A 26,293-nucleotide genomic window follows, 5' to 3' on the forward strand; every position below is an offset into this window, starting at 1 on the left:
AACTCATCCAAATTGTCTTTCATTTCTATCATCGGCATTTCCATGCCCACACACATGGCAACTCTAACGTCGCCATTTTCAGGCCGACTTGGCAACTCACACAAAATTGCCCATAAACAAAATGTAATTGTACCTCCAAATCACAACGCTCACAGAAGGAAAAAACCAAAAAGCTTGTTACTAGTTACAGCCCGGCAATCCTCATTTTTGAAGAATTTCAGCTGGGGTTTCAAAAAGAAGAGTGAGGACGAGGATCCAGAGCCCCTTGTAAAGGAATCATCATCTTTAGTGTTAAGTAACAAATCAAATCCTTTCGGGCTGGGTAAATCAAGGCAGCAAGAAGCCAGAACAGTGTTTGTAGCGGGTGCGACAGGTCAGTTTGGTGCCAGGATCTCACAAATGCTGCTGCGGCAAGGTTTTACTGTGCGAGCTGGTGTTACAGACCTCTCATTTGCTCAAGACTTGGCGCAATTTGCCATTCAGTATAAGGTTAGTTTGCAATACTCTGCCGCCTTAATCCTCGGTAGCTAATTAAAGGGCCTATTTTGACACTGCAGAAACTTCTCAGATTGTAGTTATGTCATTACAGCTTTGAATTCTAGCAATTGGGAAAGTAAGCGAGCTAAAGAATTGAGGTTTCTTTGGAAAAAAGCGAATTGCTTTTGTCAATACAACGTATTCCGTATTTGGGCTAATTCGAAATTAGAGCTTTTGCTGGGATTTGCCTCAACAAGAAAGTCACGACAGCTGCAAATACCCATTAATGTCGCTACTAAGTGCAATGGAACAACTTGGTGCTCTTAATCCATTTTGAAGGGATATCTCCAATATTCTTCAATAAGAACATGATTCTCAATATGATGATACTAAACTAACTACAAGTTCCCAGGTATGCTCTACTAATGCCTTAGGTTTCAACTACCTGACACCTAATTATAATACCTAGGAAACCTAAACATCTAAATCTGAAAAAGCAATTATAACAGAATCTATTAAGAGTTAAGGTAACCCCAAGTCAGATACTCATAACCTTGTCTTTCATGCGAATTAATTGTAGATGCTTCTACACAAAACCTTCATTTTCCCAAGTGGCATATTTGATTGGCCAATTCTTCCATTGATGTGAGGTATTCTGTGGTTGTTTGAGGTACTAACTCTGGATACAAATCTGCTCTTAATTCTTCCCCTAGCTTTGGTAATAGTGTGATAAAACTTTGTGTTCATTAGCCTTTGTAGAAGTAGATATAAAGGCAATTAGATATCACTTTGTTGAATTAGGTAGCTCCAACTTATATGACACATTGTTAGTCCTATGTGAATCCTTATAAGGCTCATAGAAATCAGGTTCCCCTCCAACTTCAATGTTTAGTGTTTCAAGATTGACTTTTATGTTTTTTTGCTAGTGTTGAATATGATCATTACTAATATCACCTCATCATGTCCTTGTAAGGGAGAAATGATGGATGGTGATAGGTTCTTTGGTAATTGGTGGGCTTGACCATAATTCTTATTTGGAGGCCATCTTTTAGACATAATCCACAAACTAGTAATTGCTTACAAATTAGATGATGCAATAAACTTTGATTGCCTCTCTATCCTTATCTAGTTTAGACATCTTTTACAGTTGGTGTGAGCTTACCATCGATGGACTCTTTACATGCAATCCCTCGAGCTCAAAATTTCTATCCTATGAGTGGAAATGTACAAATAGTTCCTAGAAACTCATTTCTATTGCACCCAAAGCATCGTGCCATTGGACATGTAAAACAATGACTACTCCAGCCATGTGTATGGAAAATATTGAACAATCTATCATGAGATTACTAATTTTCCATGGCGAGCATAATACAATTGTATTTCCCAGAGCAATTGAAAGTTCCACTATTTGCAAATCATGATCTAGAATTCTATGTCTAGGTAGACAAAAAAGCTCAGTTGTTTTGCCAATTTATAGTTGATGAAGTTGCATACTCTCTTTGGCAATTAATATTGCTACGTTCTATTATTTTAGGAAATCACTTACCTTGGGTGATTTCTTATAGGCTGATCTGTATTCCTACCTTGGGCTGCATTTTATGGTTCTTACTCTTAGTGTTGAGTATTCCTTATCTCAGCTACAACAAATCCAACGCCAAGGGCAATCCAGGTTCTCTATTTAATAAATCAGATTTCATGCCAACCGTTTCTAAAAATGTCTATTGGCTGTAGTGCACATTTAACATGTAAAAATGATATTTATGCATTCAAATGGTGAAAAAGGATTGCATTTGTCTTCCAATTCTTTACCTAGATTTCTTAGTAATCATTTGCAAGCATTTAAACTTCATTTAAAATCATTTTGAGATAGCAAATACAATCTGAAAATAAAAGACAGTGAGATAGATGGTTCATGCAAAGTGTTTGACAAAATGTCAAATATCTTAAAAGTGAGGAGAATTCAGTGTGTGGAGTTAGAACCGATTGGGGTTCTTATAGTGGTATTAGAGTGGTTTCCTGCCATCCTGTGGGGTAGAAAAGTTATTTTATTTTCAGATTTGTTGTTACATTTGGAGTGACCAGCATTCTAGCATTTTCTAGCCATGGATAAACATAGGAGGACTGGTAATTCTAGAAGCTGGTGGAGTAATGAGTAAGTTAGCATGAAAATGAATGCTTTGTGGGAGAGTATGGAGAAACTTAAGCTTCATCAACAGAGGTTGGTGGAGAGCTTGTCAGAACCAAAGATAGTTGAGAGGGCAGCGATGTATATGGTTTCTTTATTTAGAAGGTCGACATCGAGGTTGCAAGGAAGGAAGCTTGAGTTTTTCCCAACAGGTGTCCATGATGCAAATGTATTATATTTAGTACAACACCTACTAGTCCTATCCACAGTGTTGATGATGGAATTGCCACGCAGAGACATGTGGATGTGTCACTGCTACTGGTGGACAACACTAAGGGTTAGTAGGTTGAGGATTCCAGAGTTGTGGATGGTGTAGGTGCTATTGGGACAGTAGTTGTTGTTGATTGTTCAGACTCTCTCGAGGAGGGAATTATTATTGGACATTTGTATGTGAGTTGTCGTAGTGTTGCTCTAGGGTAGGAGGCAGTTGCTTCCACAGGTGGGACTGATGCATGTATGGAGTCACCCAATTGTGATGTTGGTGATTTGGGTGATACAACGGAGTTAGTAGATGTAGGTTCATGCTCTAGCATTATTGATTTACAGCTTGACGTTGAGTCATGTGTGCAAAATTAGGTGTCAATAGTTGAGGCTTTATTAGGAGATGCAGATAGTATAGACACATCTAATGATACATTTGATGATGCTATGAGCTGCACTGGGTATGATACCCCTTGTTAGCTATTAAGTGATGACTCCAAGGAGGTTTTGGATGGGTCTCAGGATCAGGATTTACAGAGACTTTCTGTTGAGGAAGTAGAGTCATGCGAGGAGTGCAATACAATGAGGGTTTCTACTTCTTTAGAGGAGGTGTTGGTTGAGGTACCGAGTAGTTGTACCTCGATTATAGATGTGTACGAGGTTGGTAGCACACATGCTGTAAGTGATCTTGTAGTTGGCAATTCTGATTCAGTTTCCTATCATAGTGTAGTTAGTGAGATAAAGAGCTTGCATAGGAAGCAGTGGTTACAAAGGCATCATGTGACTAGTCAGTTGAAGGTGAGTGAAAGTGATATTTCTTCAATGCTTGAGCATTATGATGCTATCCGTTAGATGAGCACGATGATAGTAGTCTTTCCCTAGCAGAGGTTCATGCGCTTTGAGAGGCTATCAGGATCTTGAAACATAGTTACTCTCAGTTAGTTGCTGATAGGGATTACCTTCTGGAGTGGGGTAGCACTTGTTATGAGATGTTGTTAGGGAAAGCGAAGGATGTGGCTAAGCTCACCCAAGAGCTTGAGTTGATTGTGGACTCTCTTCAGTGTACTCAGTTGGCTCTTCGGGAGTCACAGTCATGATTGAATGAGGTGACCATGGAGTTGGAGCATGTTTGGTCCACATCAACCCCACATCCAATTCAATTGCATATTGTGGTTGGTGGTGAGCTTGCTTCTACAATTGGGGCTGATGGTTGTGAAGATGTGGCTGACACATTCGTCCAGCATATGGGTGTAGTAGGTACAGAGGAGGTGAGAGCATCAATGGAGATGAGCTCGCATGGTGATTTGCTTCCTTCTGCTAGAAGTGGATCTATTTCTTCATTTCATACAGTTGATACCATTGGATAGCTAGTAGTGCCACATTTTGATAGGGATTGGCTGTGGGTCGTGGGGGAGCAAGTTGACACTTCCACATATAATTTCTACTGTACATAGTCTTTCATGGAATATCTTTTGGAGAGTTCGGATGTGCAGAAGGATTCATACAAAGTGTTTGAGAGTACTCTCATCGGAAGCTCTCATGCTATTCAGAGGTTGGTGGGAAATATTGTAGAGCCTCTATCTACCATGCTTCCCCACATGGATTTTGAGGTTGGGTTTGCTGAGAGGGTTGCCTAGGATGTTGCCTGACTGATAGTTTGGAGTCGGAGATTGGAGCCATCTTTTGATTCCAAGTTTGATACTAATGAGCCCTTAACAAAGATTGAGAGTTTTTATCGGCATTACACTCTGAGCAATGCGCATCACTTCTCTTTTGACACACAAGTAGAGCATTTGGTCTCGTGTTGGTGTGAGTTGGCTCCAATTTCATACCATTCGTTATGGGATGGGTTAGCACCATCGTTTTCAAATGGGATTGAGAGCTGCAACTTAGACCACTTGCATTATCTACATACCTAGGACAATTTATTAGAGGTTAGAATTGGTCATCTCCACAATGCAGTTGGGTGTGAGTGTTAATTTGATGGGGACTCAAGTGTGGATAGAGTTGGTATTTTAGTTGGGTTGAGTTCCACTGAGTTGTTTCCTTCATCAGTGCCTAGAGTCAGTTTTCAGAAGATGGTGATGTTGATGTTTGTTATTTGGGTGGTGGTGCTACATGAGCTGCTTGTACACAAAAGGGATAGTACATAGTTCTACCCTTCGGATCCAAGTGGACTGTGATGTTCATTTTGCTCTTGGATTTCTTGGGGACAAGCAATCTTAGGGAGGACTGTAATGTCCCCATTTTTGCTAGCATTAGAGTTTGAGAGATTAGCCTATTATTGTGGATAGAGAGTCTTTTGAGGTAGTGGCTTGGCTTGGGAGGGTCTTATCTTCACAATTTACTAAGTCATAGGTTAGTCTTCGTTTGGCTCAGATTGGACTTCGTTTGGGCTTAGTTTTGTGTACTTACTATTTATGGTAAGTTGAGTGTTGATTGAGATGGACTCTTTCTATTTTTGGAAAGTGCATTTGGTCTCATGGAGAAATAATATGTGTGACTTCTATTTCATACGACATATTTAAATGATGAGTATTTGGGGGGTTATTATATTTTTAGTGGCCAAATTATTACTAAATCATTAAATGACTTATTATAAAGTTATAATTTAACTTTATAATATCACTTAAGTTGAGGGTTGAGTCCTCATTGGAAGGGGCCATTTATTAATTAATTATAACCCTACATAAGTATTAAATATAAAAGGGCAAGGAGTTGGTATATTTAAAAGTTGAAGCCTCTTAAGTGAAAAGTGTCTTCATGAAGCCTTGTGCTAGAAAATATTATTTAATAAAAAAATTTAATGGAAGCTTCTAATTAATGGTGTGTTGGTGAAGCCAAGTGCATTATAAAAGGTGGCTTCTTGAAGCAAATAGATCATCTAGTTGTCTATTTGATATTATTTGTCTTTGAAGGGATCTCCGAATTTACAAATTATCAACTCCATTGCTAAAGTATAATGGTTTTGATCTGAGATTGTGACTTATGCACTCTATTATCCACTCTAAGGTATAGTGGATTAAAATATTCTGATTTTGGCTGAAGGATTATCTCTGACTTCTGGGTTGATTAAATCGGTGTTGAAGTATACTGATTTGGTGTTTAATTGCTGCAATTATTATCAAAGGGTTTGCTGATTAGAACGTCTCACATCCTGCCTTCATTATTGTTGCTACTGTGGCTTGAAGGTGAATTGAAGGTTGCTGCAAATTGTTGTATATTATCTGCACAACATCATATTGCTGGGCAGCATTGACAATTGGTATTTGGGATTTATATGGCTGAGAAGTGAAATTATTTGTGTTATCCACTGCTGAGGTATAATGGATTAAAATATTCTAATTTTGGCTGAAGGATTATCTCTGACTTTTGGGTTGATTAATTGGTGCTGAAGTATACCAATTTGGTGTTTAATTGTTGCAATTATTATTAAAAGGTTTGCTGATTAGAACGCCTCACATTCTGTCTTCATTATTGTTTCTACTGTGGCTTGAAGGTGAATTGAAGGTTGCTACAAATTGACGCATATTATCTGTACAACATCATATTGCCGGGCAGCATTGACAGTTGGTATTTGGGACTGTTTAAATTCAGCCTGTGATCTCTTATAGGCCGATCTGTATTCCTACCTTGGGCTGCATTTTATGGTTCTTACTCTTGGTGTGGAGTTTTCCTTATCTCAGCTACAACAAATCCAACTTTAAGGGCAATCCAGGTTCTCTATTAATAAATCATGCCCGTTTGGTTGCTGGAATACAACCGGAATAGGAATAGGAAATTAGAATATGATTTGTATTCTTTGTTTGGTGCGTGGAATAGGAATAGGGAATAGGAAAACATATTCTCATTTTAGCCCCAAAATGAGCTTTTGTCCATTCCAAAAAATACCTGTAATTAGAATTGCTATTCTTGCATTCATTTTAACTTTCTCAAATTTGATTAAATTTTCAAATCTGCTTTGACCTGGGGTGAGCGCTGGAACTCTGTTTTCAATATTTTCAAATATTTCAACAATTTTCCAATGGCGCCGATTGCATCTTCAGAAATATTTTCAAATATTTCAGCGATTTTCCAATGGCGCCGATTGCAAGTTAACCCTATTCCAATTTAAGCTTGCATAACCAAACAAGGGATAAACAAGATCGGATTGCAGTTTTCCATTCCTATTCTTCATTCTCCATTCTCATTCAAATTTTCTATTCTAATTCTCAATTCCTACGCTTGCAACCAAATGGGCCCTCAGATTTCATGCCAACTGTTAGTAAAAATGTCTATTGGCTGTAGATACACATTTAACATGTAAACATCATATATATGCATTCAAATGGTTAAAAAGGATTACATTTGTGTTCCAATTCTTTACCTAGATTTCTTAGTAATCATTTGCAAGCATTTACACTTCATTTAAAATTATTTCAAGCTAGCAAATACAATCTGAAAATAAAAGACAGATAGAGGGTTCATGCAAAGTGTTTGACAAAATGTCAAACATCTAAAAAGTGAGGAGAATTCAGTGTTTGCGGAGTTCGAACTGATTGGGATTCTTACACAAAACCAATGACGTGACTCATCATAACCTGGGAACTTTTGAGGTCTCTTTCTTTCTCTAAAAGCACCATGAGGAGTAGCATATTTTTCTGTCTCCTGCATAGTCTGACAAGCCCATAGAGGCCTTTTCTGACCTATGACAATATCTCTAGGTCCATCAGTTGGTTCTATAGGGTTGACTGGATCAATAGATTGAGCTAGTTCGTTAGACTCACTCTAGATGTTAGGGGTATGATTACAAGATATGTCCATATCCTAAGAAATCTCCTGATCCTTGCTGTCTATCTCCACATGAATTCCTTTGGATATTTTGAAGGCTACTTCCTCTTTGAAAGTGACATCCCTGCTGATTTCAATCTGTTTCTATCTTGCAATATAAACTCTGTATGCCTTTGAAGACTCATTGTATCCCATGAATAGGCCCTTCTTGCTTGAAGGTTCTTTTTTTAATCTTTTATCCTTGGGCACATGAATGAAAACAGGTCAACCAAATGTTCTTATGTGACTAACCTAAGTTTTAACACTTGTGAAGGCCTCCTCAGGGCTCATTTTTCCAATATTCGATGAGGGTTTCTCCTCTGAACATATACTGCAGTTTTGGAAGCTTCATCCCATACGAAACTCTGTAAATTCTGATAATGAATCATAGTCTTGGCTGCCTCTACTATGCATCTCTTCTTTCTTTTGGCAACTCCATTTTTCTGAAGATTATAAGGAAAATATTTCTCCTCTTTCATCCCTTCTTCAATACAGAGATTTCAAAAACCTTCAGAGGTGTACTCTCCTACATTATATAATCTCAGCACTTTAATTATTTTCCGGTCATATTTTCAACTTGAGCCTTGAATTCTTTGAATCTATCAAGGACTTCCTCAGACTCCTTAGATTCTAAGAAGTAGATCCAAAACTTCTGTGAATAGTCATCAATGAAGGTTACATAATACAAGAATCCACTCAAGGAGCCACACACATTGGTCCATGTAATTAAGAATGAACAAGATCTAAAATTTCCTTTGATCTATCGTCACTACTATAAAAGCCTAAAGGGGGTGTTGACATTCTTACCAAGTGCACATCCTCTACAATTGCCATCCTTTTATATCTTATGTTTGAGGGAGTCACAACTCTTTGTGGTATGCCCCTTGTCCTTTCATTGAACTTAATTAACCTGTAATAATATTATATTATTATATTTTAAAATATTTTAATAATGAATTATTATTAGTTATTATTAAATCCTATTTCAGAAAGGGGGTATTATTGTCCACCCCACCTAAGATCGCTTGTTCTCAAGCAATCTCTGTTTTAATCATATAGTAATCATTAACACACATGGAGTTGAAACATCAGATATGAACCTGAATGGAGCATACGCATGTGAAACACTAGGTATACACATAAATATTTGCAGGCATAGATCATACACACAAAAACATGAAGTATACAGATAAATATATGCAGACTTGAAGCATACACATAAAACACTTAGTATACACATGAATATATGCAAACACAAAGCATAATGAAAACAGGGAAAATACACATGAATATAGGTAGGCAGGATTGTCCAACTATGACTAGTTCAATGCCTTAGGGTAATCAATTTATCATCTTGCACACAAGAGCCAGGAATTTTCAACAAGGACCAGATTCATCTCTTGGTGTAATCAATTCACTACTTATCCAACAAGAACAAGTGACGTTTAACCAGGAATAGATTTATCTCTTGGTGTAGTCAAAATGTCAATTAGCCCACAAGAGGCAGGAAAGTCCAGCCAGGTTCAAATCCATCTCTTGGGCAATCAATTCATCACTTAGCCCAGAAGAGGTAGGAAAGTCCAACCAGGATAAGATCCATCTCTCGGGTAATCAATTCATCATTTAGCCCAGAATAGGTAGGAACGTCCAATCATGACCAGATCCATCTCTTAGGGTAATTGAATGATCACTTAGCCTACAGGAGGCAGAAAGGTCCAACCAGTATCAAATCCATCTCTTAGGGTGATCAATTCATCACTTAGCCTACAAGAGGCAGAAACATCCAACAAGGATCAGGTTCAATGGCTCGTGGTTAATCAATTCATCACATTATCCACAAGAGGCAAGAACATCCAACCAGGACCAGGTCCATATGAGGCAGGAACGTATAACTAGGACCAAATCTAACTCTTGGGGTAATCAACTTATCCCTTGGCCCACAAGAGGCAGGAGTGCCCAGGAAGGACCAAATCCATCTCATGGAGTAATCAATTTGTCTCTTAGCCCACAAGAAGCAAGAACGTCCAATAAGAACCAGATCCATCTCGTGGGGCAATCTATCTTGCTTTTTATTCCACAAATGGCATAAATTTAGAATTGTATTTTTAACAATTTGTCATTTTATTGGTATCAATCTGTAAAATAGTAAAATGTCTTCCTCCACTCAAACTGCTAAGCCTTATATAATTTAGCATGCATAATTGTCTTGTATGCTGCAATTATTATTATTTCTGCTGCTGCTCTTTCTATTTTCAATCTTTAAAAGTTCAAAGCTTTTCACTTGCTAAACTTTACCAACTTCATCAACTATATTAGGAAAACCTTTCGATCACTATTTCTGGTTTGCAAACATACTGTAATTCTGCATTTTTTTTTCTCATTTGCCTCATTGGAGCAAGGATTTATACTCTCATTCTTGAAGGCAGTGGAGCATTGTTAGTGTCTTTCCTTATGCTCAAAGCTACTCTTAAGTCCTAGCTCCCTGGGATGATGTTTTTTTTTGTTTCTAATTTGTTCAAGAAGATGAGATAAGAGGTTCCTACATCCCATTTTCTCTCTTTCATTTCCCCACACTGATGAAGGTTCTTTTCTTTCACCAGGCCATGATTCTCATTTCTTGTGCAGACAAAAAAAGGCTCAGCATCATTTTGTATCAAGGGGGGTCCCTGACATAATGCTTAAGCTTAATTATTATAATTTTATTACTTTTTTAATTTGCCCCTCAAGTTAGCAATCTTATGAGAGAGACTAGTCATGGAGTATTGACTTGGTCAATTTGCAGACCTTCTTCATGGATCCTTTTCCATTTGTTTTAAATAATTTTTCTATGGAATTGTATGATTTCTTTCTCTCTCCATATGAACATCTGGGTCTGAGTCTTTACATCAGCTACCAACACTCCATTTTCTCCTCCAAATGAACATTTTTTCATTCAAAATATCCCCGGCCTACAAAAAATCTGTTTGATTGTAAAGAGGCTGTTGTGTTCATTCTGGATTTGTAGTGGACTGCATTTGTCTTCACCATTGCCTCTTTCACAGGAGTTATATTATTTTATCCTAAATCTTGTTTGTAATTGCAAAAAGACATCATTTGTCATATGTTATGGAATTTTTCTTCAAAACATTCCAAATAAATTGTTTCTATGAACTTTTACACATTGTGTATGGATATGACTATCTCTGTGATCTGTAAATTTACTTCATGTTCCTTTGTCTTATATTCTATTTTTCAACCAAGTGCTTCAATACCAAATTGAATTGTTTTAATGTTGACCAGTCCATTTTCTTTCAGAAAATTTATTTCAAAAACATCCTTTTACATTTGGCTTTTCATTTTATAGAGGTCGTGGAATTGAGAACTCACCTTTGAAGTACCATGATTTTCTTCTTTTCTCTTTCTAGAGCCCTTATAGCTCTTTGACTAAGTTCTATCAACCACAGTACCACCTGTAATGTCCCCTTTGGGATTACCCTAATCTTGCCTTTCAGTCTGCTGTTACAAATTAGGCAGATCTGACTTCACTACTTTTTGGATGCTGATCACTACACTTTGGATGAATGCTTATGCTGATTGGATTGATGCATAGGCTTGATTTTGGATGATTACTTGATCTCCTTGATTGCTTTGAATTATTTCTCCTGTATAAATTATTGTATAAAAGGCTCACCACCTTTCATAGAATTGAGTCACCACTTTTCACTGTTGCCTTTGTGAATAATATATTATTCCCCGAAATTGATCTCTCTTGGATGTCCTCCACAATTGAAATCTTCTCCCCCTTGTATCTTCCAACATGGGGAGAATTGCATTTTCGTCTCTGCCCTTTACAATGATCACAACCTTTCACACTTACCACCCTTTGGAAGAATCACAATCCTTCATCATTTCTGCCCCTTTGGAAGTCACTTTCTTTTTCCCTTCCCCTTTCTTTCTTCTAAGTTCTGCCATTAATCCATCCTTAATTCCTATAATTCCTTATTCTCTTTTCCTTTTTTGCTTCTTCCCCTTCTTTTCTTCTTCTATTAATCCTACCTTAAATTCCTGTGCTCCTTTTCCCCCTTTCCCTATCAAATGCACTATTCTCCCTTTTGTATCGTACGTTTGAGGGAGGCACAACTCTTCATGGCATGCTCCTCAACCTTTCATTAATTTTAATTAACTTGTAATTGTATATTATTAATATGTTTTTTTAATATTTTAATTTTATCATTATTAGTCATTATTAAGTCCTATTTCAAAAAGGGGATATTACATTGGTCATGCTTTTGATATTACTTGTAGTGAAAAAGATTGCATGATAGAATAATATAATAGGAAATTGTTGGCTAGTGTTTTATGACTACATCTATGCAGAATAAAAATATCAAGGTATCTTATACTCTCTTGAGCTAAATCCTGTGTATGCTAAGATTGTGAAAGACCATACGGGTGACATCAAGGTTCTTTATGTCATGTTCTGACGTGTGGAAGAGCTTAATGGTGGTTGTGATATTTTGGTGTTCATGTGAGTTTTATGAGACTACAACATGTAGACTTGAGTACCTAGTATTCCAAATGAACCACCAAATCTCCATCTCTCTCTTAAATAAGGATGCTTCTGTGCTAAACAATGTATATGGATTGTATGATCAAATGAGACAACCCCAAGATCTCTTCCTACTGTGGACTTTCACTCAGTTTTAATGATGTGATATGCCAAGTATCGCAAAGGAACTTACACTACTAAATCAATAGATATCAATTGCTTCAACTTCTTCCAAACAACAAAGGGCTTAAGCTTTTAGAAAGCTATTCTACTCCTAGACTTCAAACTTAAATATGATCATAACCACAGTTTTCATCAAAAATCTTTGTCAAAATGTATCCACAACCTTCCACTATCCATGGATTGCCACAAGAAACCAAATTTACCGTGTTTGTAATAAAATTTTGAGTTTGGAACTCAGGTCTGGGAATGTTTGAGCCCCTTAGGGTGCTTTCTACAATTTCAGATTTCAACTTTCAGTACATATTTTTAATTTCACTCCTTACAATTCAGATTTTGCCGTAATGATTTTTTAGTGTTATGCATTGGATTCACACAGATCCCTTCATTGCCTCAATTCTGAATTTAGATGTGCACAATATCTCCCACTAGTTTGATTTGTGAAGTCCATTTGTTTGATCGAATTTGACTTTTAATTTGCATGGTGGAAACTGCCTCTCTCTTGGGCTCCTACAATTTCAGAGTCCTACAATTTTGGCTTTTGCTACAATTTCGGATTTTAACCACTACTTGGGCAATTTTGACTTGTATTGTCATTCTCATTGAATTACACTCGGCGGTTTTTATTTTTTTATTGGGTTTGAGTTTGAAATGAGGTGATTTATTTTATGTCACAGTCAACCCCAAGAGGCATGACAACCCCACCTAGACCGACTTAACCAAGAATCAATTTTAATCAATTTATGCATTAAAATCACCCCCTATAATTATAAGAAATCAGCATCCATGCGTAAACTAGTTAAAATTGTAGCTCATGAAATTCCAGCCCATTCAGATTATTTCAAATCAAATTGTGCTTTTAATTTAGGCCTCCCTTTCATTAAAACTGGACCACCCCATCATTGATTCCATGTAATTGATTAAATTACCATGCTCATTATTTCAACTGACAGCTTTTTGTCATTAATTTGTGGCTTCACATGTAATGCCCCACCCGGAGATCCTTGGAACAAGGATAAATGAAAGCCAATAGTTTTTAAAAAAAAGTAATACGCATGGATTCAAACAACATCGACATGCAATTGATCAAAAGATCGCAACGAAAGACTTAACCAAGCAATCCAGACATCCAACGAATCTCCAAACATCACTACTTACCGACATGTCCAAAACCAACTATGAAAGTTTACGCAAACAAGGAACCATTAATCTCTGACTTGTCAAGACCTAGGAAGGGGCGCAACCCAAGTGGGTATCCAAAACACCCTTCGACTCTCAACCAACAAGTTTGGAGATACCTGCTGTTTGCCCAAGCAAGTTTTTGCAAAGAATCCAAGTGATATTTTCCAGTATTGTACGACACTGTACAATACTACAAGGTGATACTTTTCTAGTATCGCGCAATACTTCTATAACTACCGTGCGATACTTTCCAGTATCGCGCGATATACCTTACTACTACCGTGCGGTACTTTCCAGTATCGCATGATATTTCTTTCTACTACTGTGCGATACTTCACCAATGTTGCACAAAAGAACTTACTACTGTCATGTGATAATTTCCAGTATTGCACGATATTTCTTTCTGAGGCATGCAATACTTTTCCAGTATTGCCCAATGCTGAACTTCTGTCGCCCAGGATTGCAAAGAAACAACCTTACAAACAATCAGAAGGGGAAAAGAGTTAGAACCTCCACATTGAGGAGTACCGAATCCACAATATTCGAGGAGTAAACATTCAAAAGCATAAGGAAGATCGCATAAATCTAACATCTCAACCATAACATCTAATCCAAGCATCTAATGTAATCATGCGGAAAGCAACATTCGAGTGAACATACCTGTGCATAAATCAACTATCTTTATGAACTGAAATAACATAAATCACATGGAAATATACTTCGGAAGATACAGAGAACCATGTAAGCATCCAGCTTTGGAACTGAACATGGAGGAAGGCCAACTCTATACGTCGGTCCCCAGCAATGGTAAAGGTAGCTACGCCTCCCAACCACTTGGTACCCGTAGGCCCACTCTTGCTATGCTGATGGAGATAGTGATCCAACCTCAAACACACAAGACAATCATCCATGGCTAACACTCACGCCAAACAATACAAAGGACTGAAACCAAGATCATGAGACAATGCAATATAACAAGTCCTGGTTAGACACTCTATGGGTCTACTATGTAGGGACTCTAGTGGAGAGTAGATCGCTTGAGACTCCCAAGCTCAACATCATATGGAACCTTTCCCCTCAGGACTCCCTCGGGAGGCCAATGTGTTGTGTCCTCGGATGAGCCGTGTAGATAATTTGGCTCTCGGATTAGCCGACGAGCACATACCTTCAGAGGAACTGTATAGGTACGTAGTATTTTCTTATCTTAGTTAATTACCCATGAATTTATTTAGTTATCACTTATTAGAAACTTCTTTACATATACCTCGTCGGGAACACAACCCGGGGTTATGAGAGAAGCCCCTTCACCAACCTACCCTACATACCTATGCTCATCACATGATGAGTGCTTGTGGGCAATGCAGTTTCCCAACCCAACCCTAATGAACATAATTCAACCGACAAGCAACCAGGAGCTTGGGACTCGCAAGACCCCGATAAGTGTACGCTCACGTGCTTGTGTGTGGGCACACCAACTACACAATGAGCATAAACAACAAGGGCTGGATGAGAAACATATAAAACAAAAGTATACAAATCACTCAATTGGCCTATATCTAGGAGCATGGATTCGCCATGAATCCCAATGCAATAAAAATACAAGGGTCCCCTATGGATAATCTGGATCCAAGACAAACTACAGTGCCAAAAAAATTGAGAAAGCAGGGCGGCACGCAAATCGAGGCAAAAACCAAAAATGCCCAAAAATCTCGAAATTAAAACCCATTATGTCATTGGGTACAAAAGTCACAAATATCAAATAAAATTTGGGTTCGGAGTTTGCATGCGAAAATGACCAGCATAGCGGCACGAAACCCTAAACCCCCATGTCCAAAAAGCTAGAAACACTCTTACCCATCTAACCAGGTAGAGCCAGCATGCAGAAACGGAGGGGAACATTAGTTCTCAGCCTCCAAACAATTTACTACCAAAAGAAGACTCTAAAACGGAGCAGAAACAATAAAACGGGAGAGCCCTATCTCGCAACCAAAAGGACTAAAACAAGAACGCGCGCAATAAAATAATCGCCCCATGGTCACCACCGAAAAATCTAACCAGGTAGAGCTAGCATGCAGAAACGGAGGGGAACACTAGTTCTCAGCCTCCAAACAATTTACTACCAAAAGTAGACTCCAAAACAGAGCGGAAACAATAAAACGGGAGAGCCCTATCTCGCAACCAAAAGGACTAAAACAAGAACGCGCGCAATAAAATAATCGCCCCATGGTCACCACCGAAAATCTCGGCAAACAAAGGTCTCCTTGAGCTGGATCCAACGAGCTGAACCTCGCGACAATCCCACACCCATAGCTCGTATAGAGAACGAAATAGTAAATCCTTCAAAGAGGACTTTGGAATTTGCTCTCCAAATTCCTATTTCGCAAGTGAGAAGTGAGGAAATAATTTCCTTTTGGGATATATATTCACTTTTGAAAGTGGAATATAGTATTAGGAAATTAACTAGCCCACTAAAACAACCCTTTTTCAACCCAGACAAAATCGGGCAATTCCAATTGAATGGAATTCAACTATGGCAAAGCTGCCGGGAATTAGAATAATTAAATCAAATATAAAATTCCCAAAAACTATTTAACAATATTTCTTTATAACTTTCATGACAAATGCGAACCTCTAAATGCATAAACACGCTCACGAGTCTAATCACATAATGTAAATGAGTCTAGATTTAATAAATCACCGGAGGGTTTAATTAATCAATTAATTAGGATATGTTGACCATACATGGTGTAAGATAAAACTCCTAGGCTTAGTTTTCCACTCCCACCAAGAGATTTCTCTTATCTCCTAGTATCCTATGCTTCTATAGGATCTCCTAATAGGATTAGATCATTAACTAAATCCTATTCACTCTTTACTACAAGAGTCACACCTCGAAAACTCCACCTTGGATGATCCACACCTTAATTTTGGTTCTCTTTCTCACTTTCACTTAGATGGATCTAAGTGCCAAATCCACTAAAACCTCACAAATTTCAAACTTCATTGTGGGAACCTTCTTCACATTGAATTCATTCATATTCCATCCCATTTGACTGATTTGGGAAGGTTCTTGGCTCATGGGTTTATCAGATTCAAGATTTCATCAAAAGAGATCTTAAAAATAAGCCTATTTCTAGTAGCCTTTACCAGTCCGTTTTTCCCCTTTTTAGTAAACTTTTCCCAAACAACTCAGAAAAATAAAACTTGATTTGGATACCCTTTTGGAAGTTTTAAAACTTTCATTAAGGGTTCTGGGTCTCAAAGTGACCGTACGCCTCCTTCCTAATATCAAGGAGAAACAGGGCTAAAAGGCCTAGTTTCTAGGACAGTTTGTCTAGGATTGATGAAAAATGCTCAAGACCTATCCTAATGGACTGGTACGACTTCCCAATGCTTAGGATGGATGAATAACATGAAAACCTACCATAAAAATTCTTGGGGACGTGCTGTACTTCCCATTCCCCACATGAAATGATTTGATTTCCCCCTGTCAAGCCTCTAATCGGGTATGTCAAACTCGCCTAGGGCCTGATCATAAAGCTAGCTCCCTTGCTCATGATGATTCCTAAGTTTAGATACAATATGTACAGAGGCCCCACTTGAATATTCAACCACTTATTCAGTGTTTCCATGGTTGAAACTCATGTGGGAGCCATTTTTACAAAATCTGTCACAGTGTGACCAAAAGAAAGGCCTGAACTAAAACAACTTGAAAACTATGATAAATCTACTCTAAACCCTTAACACATAAAATGAAAAAGTCTTCAAAATGACTATAGAACACGCCTCAACCACTGTATCAACACGTTTTTGGCTTCAAGTATGACTGTTCCTTCAAAAACCGAAATACCACTTCAAAAACAGAGTTTTCCAGCACTTCATTAACTCAAAACTTTTTTTACAAATATACAACCAATGCTTGGAGATTCAAGCCATAACTCCATTAGGTGTCTTCTCCACCATTCTAGGTCCCATTTGGTCGAAAATAACCTCCCACAATCAAAGGAATCCAAGGCTATCCATGTTGCATGGAATATTTGCAATAAGTGCAAAATGCTGTTATGACAACATTCTTACAACACTTGGCAACTTTGATAGATGCCTTAATCCTATATTATAGGCTTCTTATCCTCACATATTCTGAGGATCCAAGATCATTCATGATCATCATATTTATAAAATAACCATTAACCATTCTTAGGCCTAAGACATATTAATGACTCAATCTCCCTAACTCCTAACATTAAGAAATTAAATGACAACTAACAAAGGCTATTTGTGTGACCTTAGTCTTAGTGACTAATTCACCTAGCCAACATAAAACAAGACCTTCTAAGGTCCTCAACCAAATTACACTAACTTCTTAACTTGGTTAGAGTCAAGTACAAGCCAAAATTGACTAACTAGTAGAGGTTAGCCTAGGTGCTCCTGCACCAATACAGTGACAACATTGGCTAGGTAAGAACAGCTGAATCACTAACACCATGTGCGATTGCCGGGGATATAAATCTTGCACACTACACAACACGATCAAGTGCAATTGCATATAATAATATAGCCAAAGCGATAAATGCATTAAATCACATTAATAACCATTTAGTTCATCGCATTAAAATAATCTATTTAAATCACTCACTGCATCATAAAACATCCCAAAGCAAGAATGAAGTAAATAACCGTAGCATCAAATCAAAGTATCCAAAATCCAATAAGTCCATATAACCATAAACAAATTATATGTTCGAATACAAAATAACCAGATATCATCATAAAGTATCATGTCACATCAATAAACATCATCATGCAGATATGATCAAATTGAACAACATAGGATCTAACATCTATGATATTGGTAAATCAAAATATATTATCTGACCATTAGGTCATCTTGAATGTCCTCAAACATGAATATCAAAGTATCTCTTGAAACCAAAATATAACAAGGTACAAAATGCAAACATGGGAGGCACTGCATCACATTAAACTCCAGTCCACACTATCATTTAATTCCCTAATGTAGTTGGATTGAACCTCATATCATTGACCAATAAAATTTATCAAATTTAAAATATTTTGGTCAAGTTCGATGAGGGCAGGGTATTGAATTACAAGCTTTATTTGGACCTAAGCCCAATCTCTTTAATTGATCCAAGGCCTAGTCTCAATACATGCTTAAAATTGATGCATATAAGGGGGATTTCAACTTGGACTAGAAATCGCCATTGAGTTAGGCAAAGTGGAAACAACCACTCACTAAGGAAAACTTAAAGTGAAAAGTGGAAATCAAAATATACGTTGGCAAAACCACTATGAATGAAGTCAAGACCACCACTAAGGGAAAAACCATTAAACATCAAGTGGAAACTAGTACTAAGTTAGGAGAAGCCATCATACATTAAGTGGAAACCAACTTGGCTTAGGCAAATTTTAAAACTCATTTAGTGCAAATCGGACCCAACTTAGGGAAGTGCATCCAATGTGAAGTGAAAATTCACATCAACCTAGGCAAACTTAGAGAATTGCAAGTGGAAATTGACAACGAATTAGGCAAACTTGTAATCACAAGTGGAAATTTACACCAACTTAAGCGAATTTGTAAAATTGCAACTGGAAATTGACACCGAATTAGTCAAACTTGTAAAATAACAAGTGGATTTAAGACTGAATTAGGAGGCTGGTCGGAAATTTAGCATCAAGAAGGCATGTGCCTAATAAAGAGGGCAAAAATCAAGACAAAATAAGGTGCATAGACAATGACCAAGGTCATAATTTTGGCATGAATAAGGTAAGGTAGAATAATTATATAAAATATATCATTTAAGTTACATTCTTATACCTAAAGTTATATTTTATACAAGGTTGCATGGGTACGTGCGTACGGGAATGGGAACAGGTACGGGAACGGGTTCGGATATGCATATTTTTCAAAATAGAGGGCGAGGGTACGTGTGTATGCCTAATTTTTTCTATATAATAAATATTTTATAGAAAATATAAAAATCAAAATATCTGTCATGAGTCATGACATTGAGCATTCAAAACAAGAAATTTGAAAATATGAGCCATAAGTCATATATATATATATATATATATATATATATATATATATATATACATATATATATATATATATACGTATGCTATTGCTGAATGTTTAAAGTATTTTTCATAATAGGGGACGGAGGTACTTGGGTATGTCAAAATTATTTAAAAATTATACTTTTATATTTATAAAAGTTCTGAAATTATGAGTCATGACAATGGTATTTCAAAACAAGAACAGTGATAAAGTTTGCAAATGTAATGTACTGTTTTCAGTTTCAGATTTGCTATATGTTTGAAATAATAATACATGATAAATGCTTAGATGCATAACAAAGGAGGCAGACTTTAAACATGAACAAGAAGATCCTAAACCATATAACAATGACATATTGCAAATGATAAACTTATGACTTGAACAGTGATAAAGTTTATTGTTAATGAGTATCAAAGTTTCAAACTGATTTGGTATTGAATTAAGTTTGATAAACAACAAGCTAATACAAAAACAAAAAAACAAAAAAAAAATCAGAATCTTAATCAAGTTCCTTAGCTATGATGCTCTCCACTGAGTACCCAGTACGTGGGATACGTGTACCCAGTACTTGGGTGCGTGAGTACGAGTACCAGGGGTGTGGGTACGAGTACCCATGCAACCTTGATTTTATATAAATACTGTTAGGATGTTAGAGAGTGATTTTAGATTCATGGTAGTTATGATGAAGATTCTAGATTTTGGGAGATTCTAAAAAATTTTAGACATCCAAATTTCAGGAATCTGTACACTTCAATCAGTGTTTCTTTTAAGGTTTAAACTTCATCTCTTCTTTCACTCCATCCTTTTACACTTTGGCCAATTCAGTTGATAAAAAAATCTCTTGACTTTCAGTTCCACATACATGAGCATTTTTCCCTCATATCCCAGGCTAACTTGACTCTCTAGGGAGCCAAAACTATTCAAGATTAACTCTTAGAGACTTGAAAATTGCCACTGAACTAGGATTATCAGGGACAAATACCCCACTGCCAAGAAAAAAGAGCGGTCCCAATTTGCAATGGGTTGATGGTGTGGAAACCTGACAACAACTGGTAACACAAAGGGTATTTGAATTGTTCTTTACTTCTTTTGCAATGCTGGTTGGAAGTTCTTTATCAAATATTGCAATCTCGTGATGCTTCTTCAAACAGACACAATTGGATAAAACTGAAATAAAAGGGAAAGAATTAGAAGGATCTAAGCTTACTCCAAGGACAATGATATCAATGGACAGTGTTCTAGTGGACAAATTCCAAAATAACCAAGTTTGCTTTGCCAACGACAATTCAAGAACTGATGCAATCTTCTAAGGGTTATGCAAAGAATCTTCATATAATAAAGAATACCATTATAGTAAACAATGCACATTCAATGATCATAGTTAAGCATCCATATAACAGAGGCTCATGCTAACCTTACACTGCAACTTATAATCAACAAGATGCAAAAATTATGAGCCATGAAAATTCATCAAACACCATTACTTTTCTCTGTTGCAATCAAAGCACTATATTCAACAATTGAGAAATTTGAAGAGTACCATGCAACAAGTTGAAATAAACTTAAATTTACCATATCTTTAATGAAATCAATTTTTTATTTCCCGATGTCTTACAACAAGGTCTTCTCCTTTCTATTCTTAAGAGCCAAAGCTATCTATCTAATATTGCCTGTCTTGTCAATCTCTCTTAACAAATGAAATTAGAAGGGTTTATATAGGTGCTTAAAGACAACCAATGGTCCAGATTGATCCAACATCAACGACCAAGATTACAAGATAGATCCCTTATTGGGGTTTATTACGAAAGCACAACTAACTATTGAATGATTGGTTGCTTTATTGCTGACATGTGGCACAAGGAGGAAGAGCCATTCAGAATACAGATAAGGTTGGCACCTACTGAGCTAATCCATAGAACCAAACTCCAAGATGCAATTCCCTTTTCTTTTCTCTCTATCCTCAATGCATTGAATTTGACCAGGAGCAAATTAAGCTCAATCATTTCTATGCTAGGTAAGGTATCCAATTGCACTTCCACCATGTCCAATAACTCACACTATTGGAACTTAGCTCTCAGTTGAAGACCAACACTTAGCTACAACACTTGTGAGGGCACCTTGTCCACTCTTCTTAGTTGAAACATTGAAGTACTGTCTTGACAACATCCCTGGACCTGATTGAAAACCCAGGACTTGACCCATTAAGAGACTGGAGATTAACACTAAGACCTCTAAACACTAACCTGAAAGAAAACTGGGGTCCCCATTTGCTATGGGGCAATGTGTGAAAATGCGACCAAATAAATATGTCACAAATACTTTGATAATACTATGTCACCTCAAGGGCACAACCTCCTAATCCAATTCAAGGGGGTATCAATAGTCTTCAATAAGATTATAAGGGTCAATATGGTGATAAAAACCTAACCACAATCTCCTATATATACCCTACATATACCTTCGATGCCCCCCAGGCTGACTTAGATGCCTAATTATGACACCTAGGATGATTTAATTATCTAAATAAAAATATAATAATGATAATACGACTTAATTGAAAGTTAAGGTCATCTCAACCCAACTACTTATAACTTAATTAACACTATAGGAAAACACCATAATAGCTTAACATAAAACAGAAGAGGACAATGAAAGCAAATCAGCAATACTATTAAGATAAGAACCTTGTCCGTGGCCACAAAAAATGGCTATGGTATTAAACATAAGGACAGTAAGGAAATCAATGGTAACATACAAAGAGCCTCTCCATGGGCTATACAGAATAACGTATCCCTTGAGGCACCAATTCTCCTGATCTCCAAACAATTTTCATCCTCTATATCCTATTTATAGAAATGGTTAAATGCTTCACTGTTCTATCATTATGGCATTGTGGTAATGCCACAAGGACACATACCCACAAATACCCACCAGTTTTTGCATGGGGATGTCTCTAGGTCACAGGGACTCCATGCCCCCAAAGATGCTGCCAGTGCCACCACCTATAAATGTGGAGTTCCCCTCAAATAGGGTATGTTTTTGGGACAACCCACTGCTTTGGAGACTTCAGGGAAATGTAGGGCCATCTGAAGAACCTCTAGGAGACTTGCCATCATCTTTATAATGCAGCAGAATCTCCCAGTGGTCCCCTGAATCAATACCTTTAAAAATGTTTTTATAAAAGAGAATTTAAGTAATTGTGTAAATATTCTGGCCATTAATCCTAACCCTAATGGTTTATAACTTTGTAGAATGCACCCACATCTAAATCAGTCACCAAAGGAAAAAAATTAAGATATCCTAGCTTCATTGCAAATGTGCTCCCACCCTTGTGTTCCCCCATTCCAAGACACTGAAACATGGTTCCATGGGAAGTTGCAATTGGTAATGCCCAAAAATAAGCAAGAGCCATATTTTAATGGAAGTGTTCTTTTTAATGCAAGTGCATCCTTTTGAATGCACTGCTGTATTTTCAGCAGGGGAAAGTATCAGAAAGGATTTGTAGAAATATTTCAGTTGAACATTCAGTAATCAATTGATGTTACTATTGAGAGTATAATTGCGAACTGTAACTTCCTTTCGGTTTAGATGGCAAGTATAAGAGGCATCTGTTCTACCAAAGTAACGCATGACATGTGCCTAACCTCAAACTTCATATTCAAATCATATCAGATGGATGTGATCATTGTGATGTCAATTTTATATGTCATTGTGGCAGCCCATTTGGAATTCCTCTAAGCCAAACCCTGAGTCAGGGCAACATTTGCAAAAAAATTGCTTTTCCATAATGATTGAAATGCTTTCTTTCTGTATTTTTCAATGACCCATTATTTTGAGTTTCTCTTTAGTTTGGATTTACAGATAGATACGTTCTTCCTACAAGTTTGCCAAAACCTCAAATTAGCAAAAACCATTTAGTTTTTTTGCCAATTATTTTTGAGACTACATTTAAGTGATGTTGAAAAAGCAAATAAACAATGAGAATTCTTCCCATCTTGTTGCTTTAGCTATTCCAGAAAATATTTTCTTTACTCATATTAATGAGGGATGTTGCTAAATTGACATGAACCCAAAGTCATCTATTTACAACCACGTGAAATGTGTATCTTCTTTAGGGCTCGAAATCAGTTACTGCATCCTAGCCTACCTTGTTTTCATTTTATCACTTTTAAAGAAACCCTCTCCATTATTGTCCATAACTTGTCTCTTGATCCAACTTGAAGCATCCATAACCTGGTGACCTCCAAGATGTGTGGCCAACTAAGGGGTAGGAGTCTATGCATTATTAATTTCATCTATTCTGTCATTCATGGCCATTTTTTAAAGCACAATCATTTTGTAGAATTTTTAAGTGTTGCTAATTACCATGTTGATATATAATATAAAAAGAAGGTGAATGTTTTTGAAAAATATCCCTAATTGCCGTGGTCTACTATAACTCTTTTGTTAAAGAAAAACTATAAATCTTTTTGTGTGAAAGAAATGATATGATCCATTAAAAGGAAAGAGCTTTTAAATAATGGTAAGTAGAGAATTTCATATTTTAACAGTTTAAACCGACTGGTTTTTTAAGCACAAAGAACAATTCCTTGACTAGTTAAAATGCTGTAATTTTCTTGGCAGATTTGAGCTAATATTTATGGTTTTCTGGCCCGATTTCTGGTGCAGATAATTGGTGCAGAGGATGTCAGACGTCTAAATGCAGTGGAGTTTGATATCAAGGATGCAGAATCCACTGCTAAAGCTATAGGAAATGCCAGCAAAGCAGTGGTATCCATAGGACCCTCAGAGGACGGTCCTAGTTCTCAAGTTACCACAAATGATGCTTTCTACATTATTGAAGCAGCCAAGATAGCAAATGTGAAGCATGTGGTGGTTGTTTACGAGTCTCAAGGCATATCTCCAAACGTTCTTGATGGAATCTCTTCATTTTTCACTAATATTTTTGGGAAGTCAGAAATTTCATTGCCAGAACTCATAGACAAAATTGTGGAAATGAACTTGAGTTACACGATTCTGAAGGCCAGTTCTATAGATGAATTTGCTTCAAACAATGATAACAACCTTGTTCTGAAGACAGAAGGAAAAACAGACATAAAAGACAAAGTAATCAGTGCAAATTCAGCATTGAATTCCATGGTTAAAGGTCAAACTGTTTGCCAATTTCAAAATATTCGATGGACTAATCTAGTGTCAATCTCAATCTTCTCAATGGTTTTCTTTCCCAGCTGTCTACATCAATTTGTTATTCTGTAAACCTCTTCTGTTCCAATTCCATGTTTCTTGTTTGATACTGTAATACCCATTTGTATTGATATTTAATTAAAACATGAGAAAAGCTTAACGAAAGGCTCCCAAGAGCATTATATCTTCCCCGAGGAAAATGTATCTGTTGGCCTAACAATCTCTGTAGAAATGACTTTGTACCACCAAATAAATTTTCTGCTAATCTATATGAGTTTACTTTTATGTGCATGTATACTAGTATGTTTAATGATTGTTCTGTTTTTTCTTACATGGACAGGTTTCAAGGACTCAAGTGGCATGCGTTGTTGCTGAAGTTCTTTCAAACACTTCCATCTCAGAGAATAAGGTGTTCGTCTCTCATTTATGAAAATCCTCATAAATATTGGGAAGCATATTTTTTCTATTTCCGAATTTCTACCTGTGTTAACTGACATATATTAAGGATTATGGGTAGAAACTTGTTCTACTTGTAATAACTCCTGATTTTGGCAGACTGTTGAAGTAGCAGCTAATCCATCTGCGCCATCAAGGCCAATTGGTGAACTTTTGAGGTAGAGATATATTTTGTGTTGTCCATAATATTCTGAGTACATCAGTGTGGGATTTCAGATTTTCATTTCTAAAATGTTTCTTTATTGGCATTTAGCTTTGAGTTGCCTTTGAGGGCTTTTGGGGGTATGACACTTCGCATTTGAGACTCATTCTGACCTCTTTTAGGAACCTACGAACACCAGTGTTGTTCTTCTTGGTGCACTTTCTAGTTCTTTTTCCCAAATAACTAATTCATATAATGATTCATTAATGCTTGGTGATGTTATGACAGTGCTATTCCAACAGATGGACGAAAAGAAGCTTATTTAGAGGCCCAAGCAAGGGCCAAAGCTGAGGAAGATGCTCAAATTGCTGCAGAAAATGAACGCAATGCAAAGGAGCTTGTTAGCCAGCTGGAAGCAGAAGCAAAAAGGCTTGCAGAACAAGAAGCTAAAGCCACTCAACTTGCTAACCAAGTCAAGTCAGTGGCTGGAACTGCACCAATTGACTTATTTGTAGGAAGAGCTAAAGAATTTGGTATAGACTTGTTTGGAAAAAAAACGGGAACCCAAGTCATAAAATCTTCCAATTCTCAGCCTGAAAAGAATTTTGAAACTTTACTTTCGACAGTGAAAGGCAAGGCAAAGACAGCAAAATCTGAAAGTTTTGATGTTCAGGCTGTCACGGTGAAAGGGGGAGAAAACTCTGCAGCAGTGGAGCAGGATGGAGTTGTGGCAGTGTCCCAACCACTACAAGTAAACAAGATACTGGGAGGCTTATTTAAGCAAGAAACCATATATGTGGATGATGATTGATTTGTTTTACCAACCTTGTGTTCACTGTATCTTTTAATAAAAGATTTCCAATTTACATA

General features: G+C 37.0%; 1 protein-coding gene across 1 annotated transcript; it reads left to right on the top strand.

Annotated features, from left to right (window-relative positions):
* Positions 1-26,293, top strand: PTAC16 (plastid transcriptionally active 16). The gene is made up of 5 exons (XM_089798648.1): positions 1-489; positions 24,310-24,747; positions 25,166-25,234; positions 25,381-25,439; positions 25,712-26,293. The coding sequence occupies exons 1-5, from the start codon at positions 43-45 to the stop codon at positions 26,232-26,234; spliced, it is 1,536 nt and encodes a 511-aa protein (XP_089654774.1). The 5' UTR covers positions 1-42; the 3' UTR covers positions 26,235-26,293.

This window comes from Cupressus sempervirens, chromosome 8 (genome assembly GCF_028749045.1).
Source record: "Cupressus sempervirens isolate cs-2001-9-10 chromosome 8, ASM2874904v1, whole genome shotgun sequence".
NCBI lineage: Eukaryota > Viridiplantae > Streptophyta > Pinopsida > Cupressales > Cupressaceae > Cupressus > Cupressus sempervirens.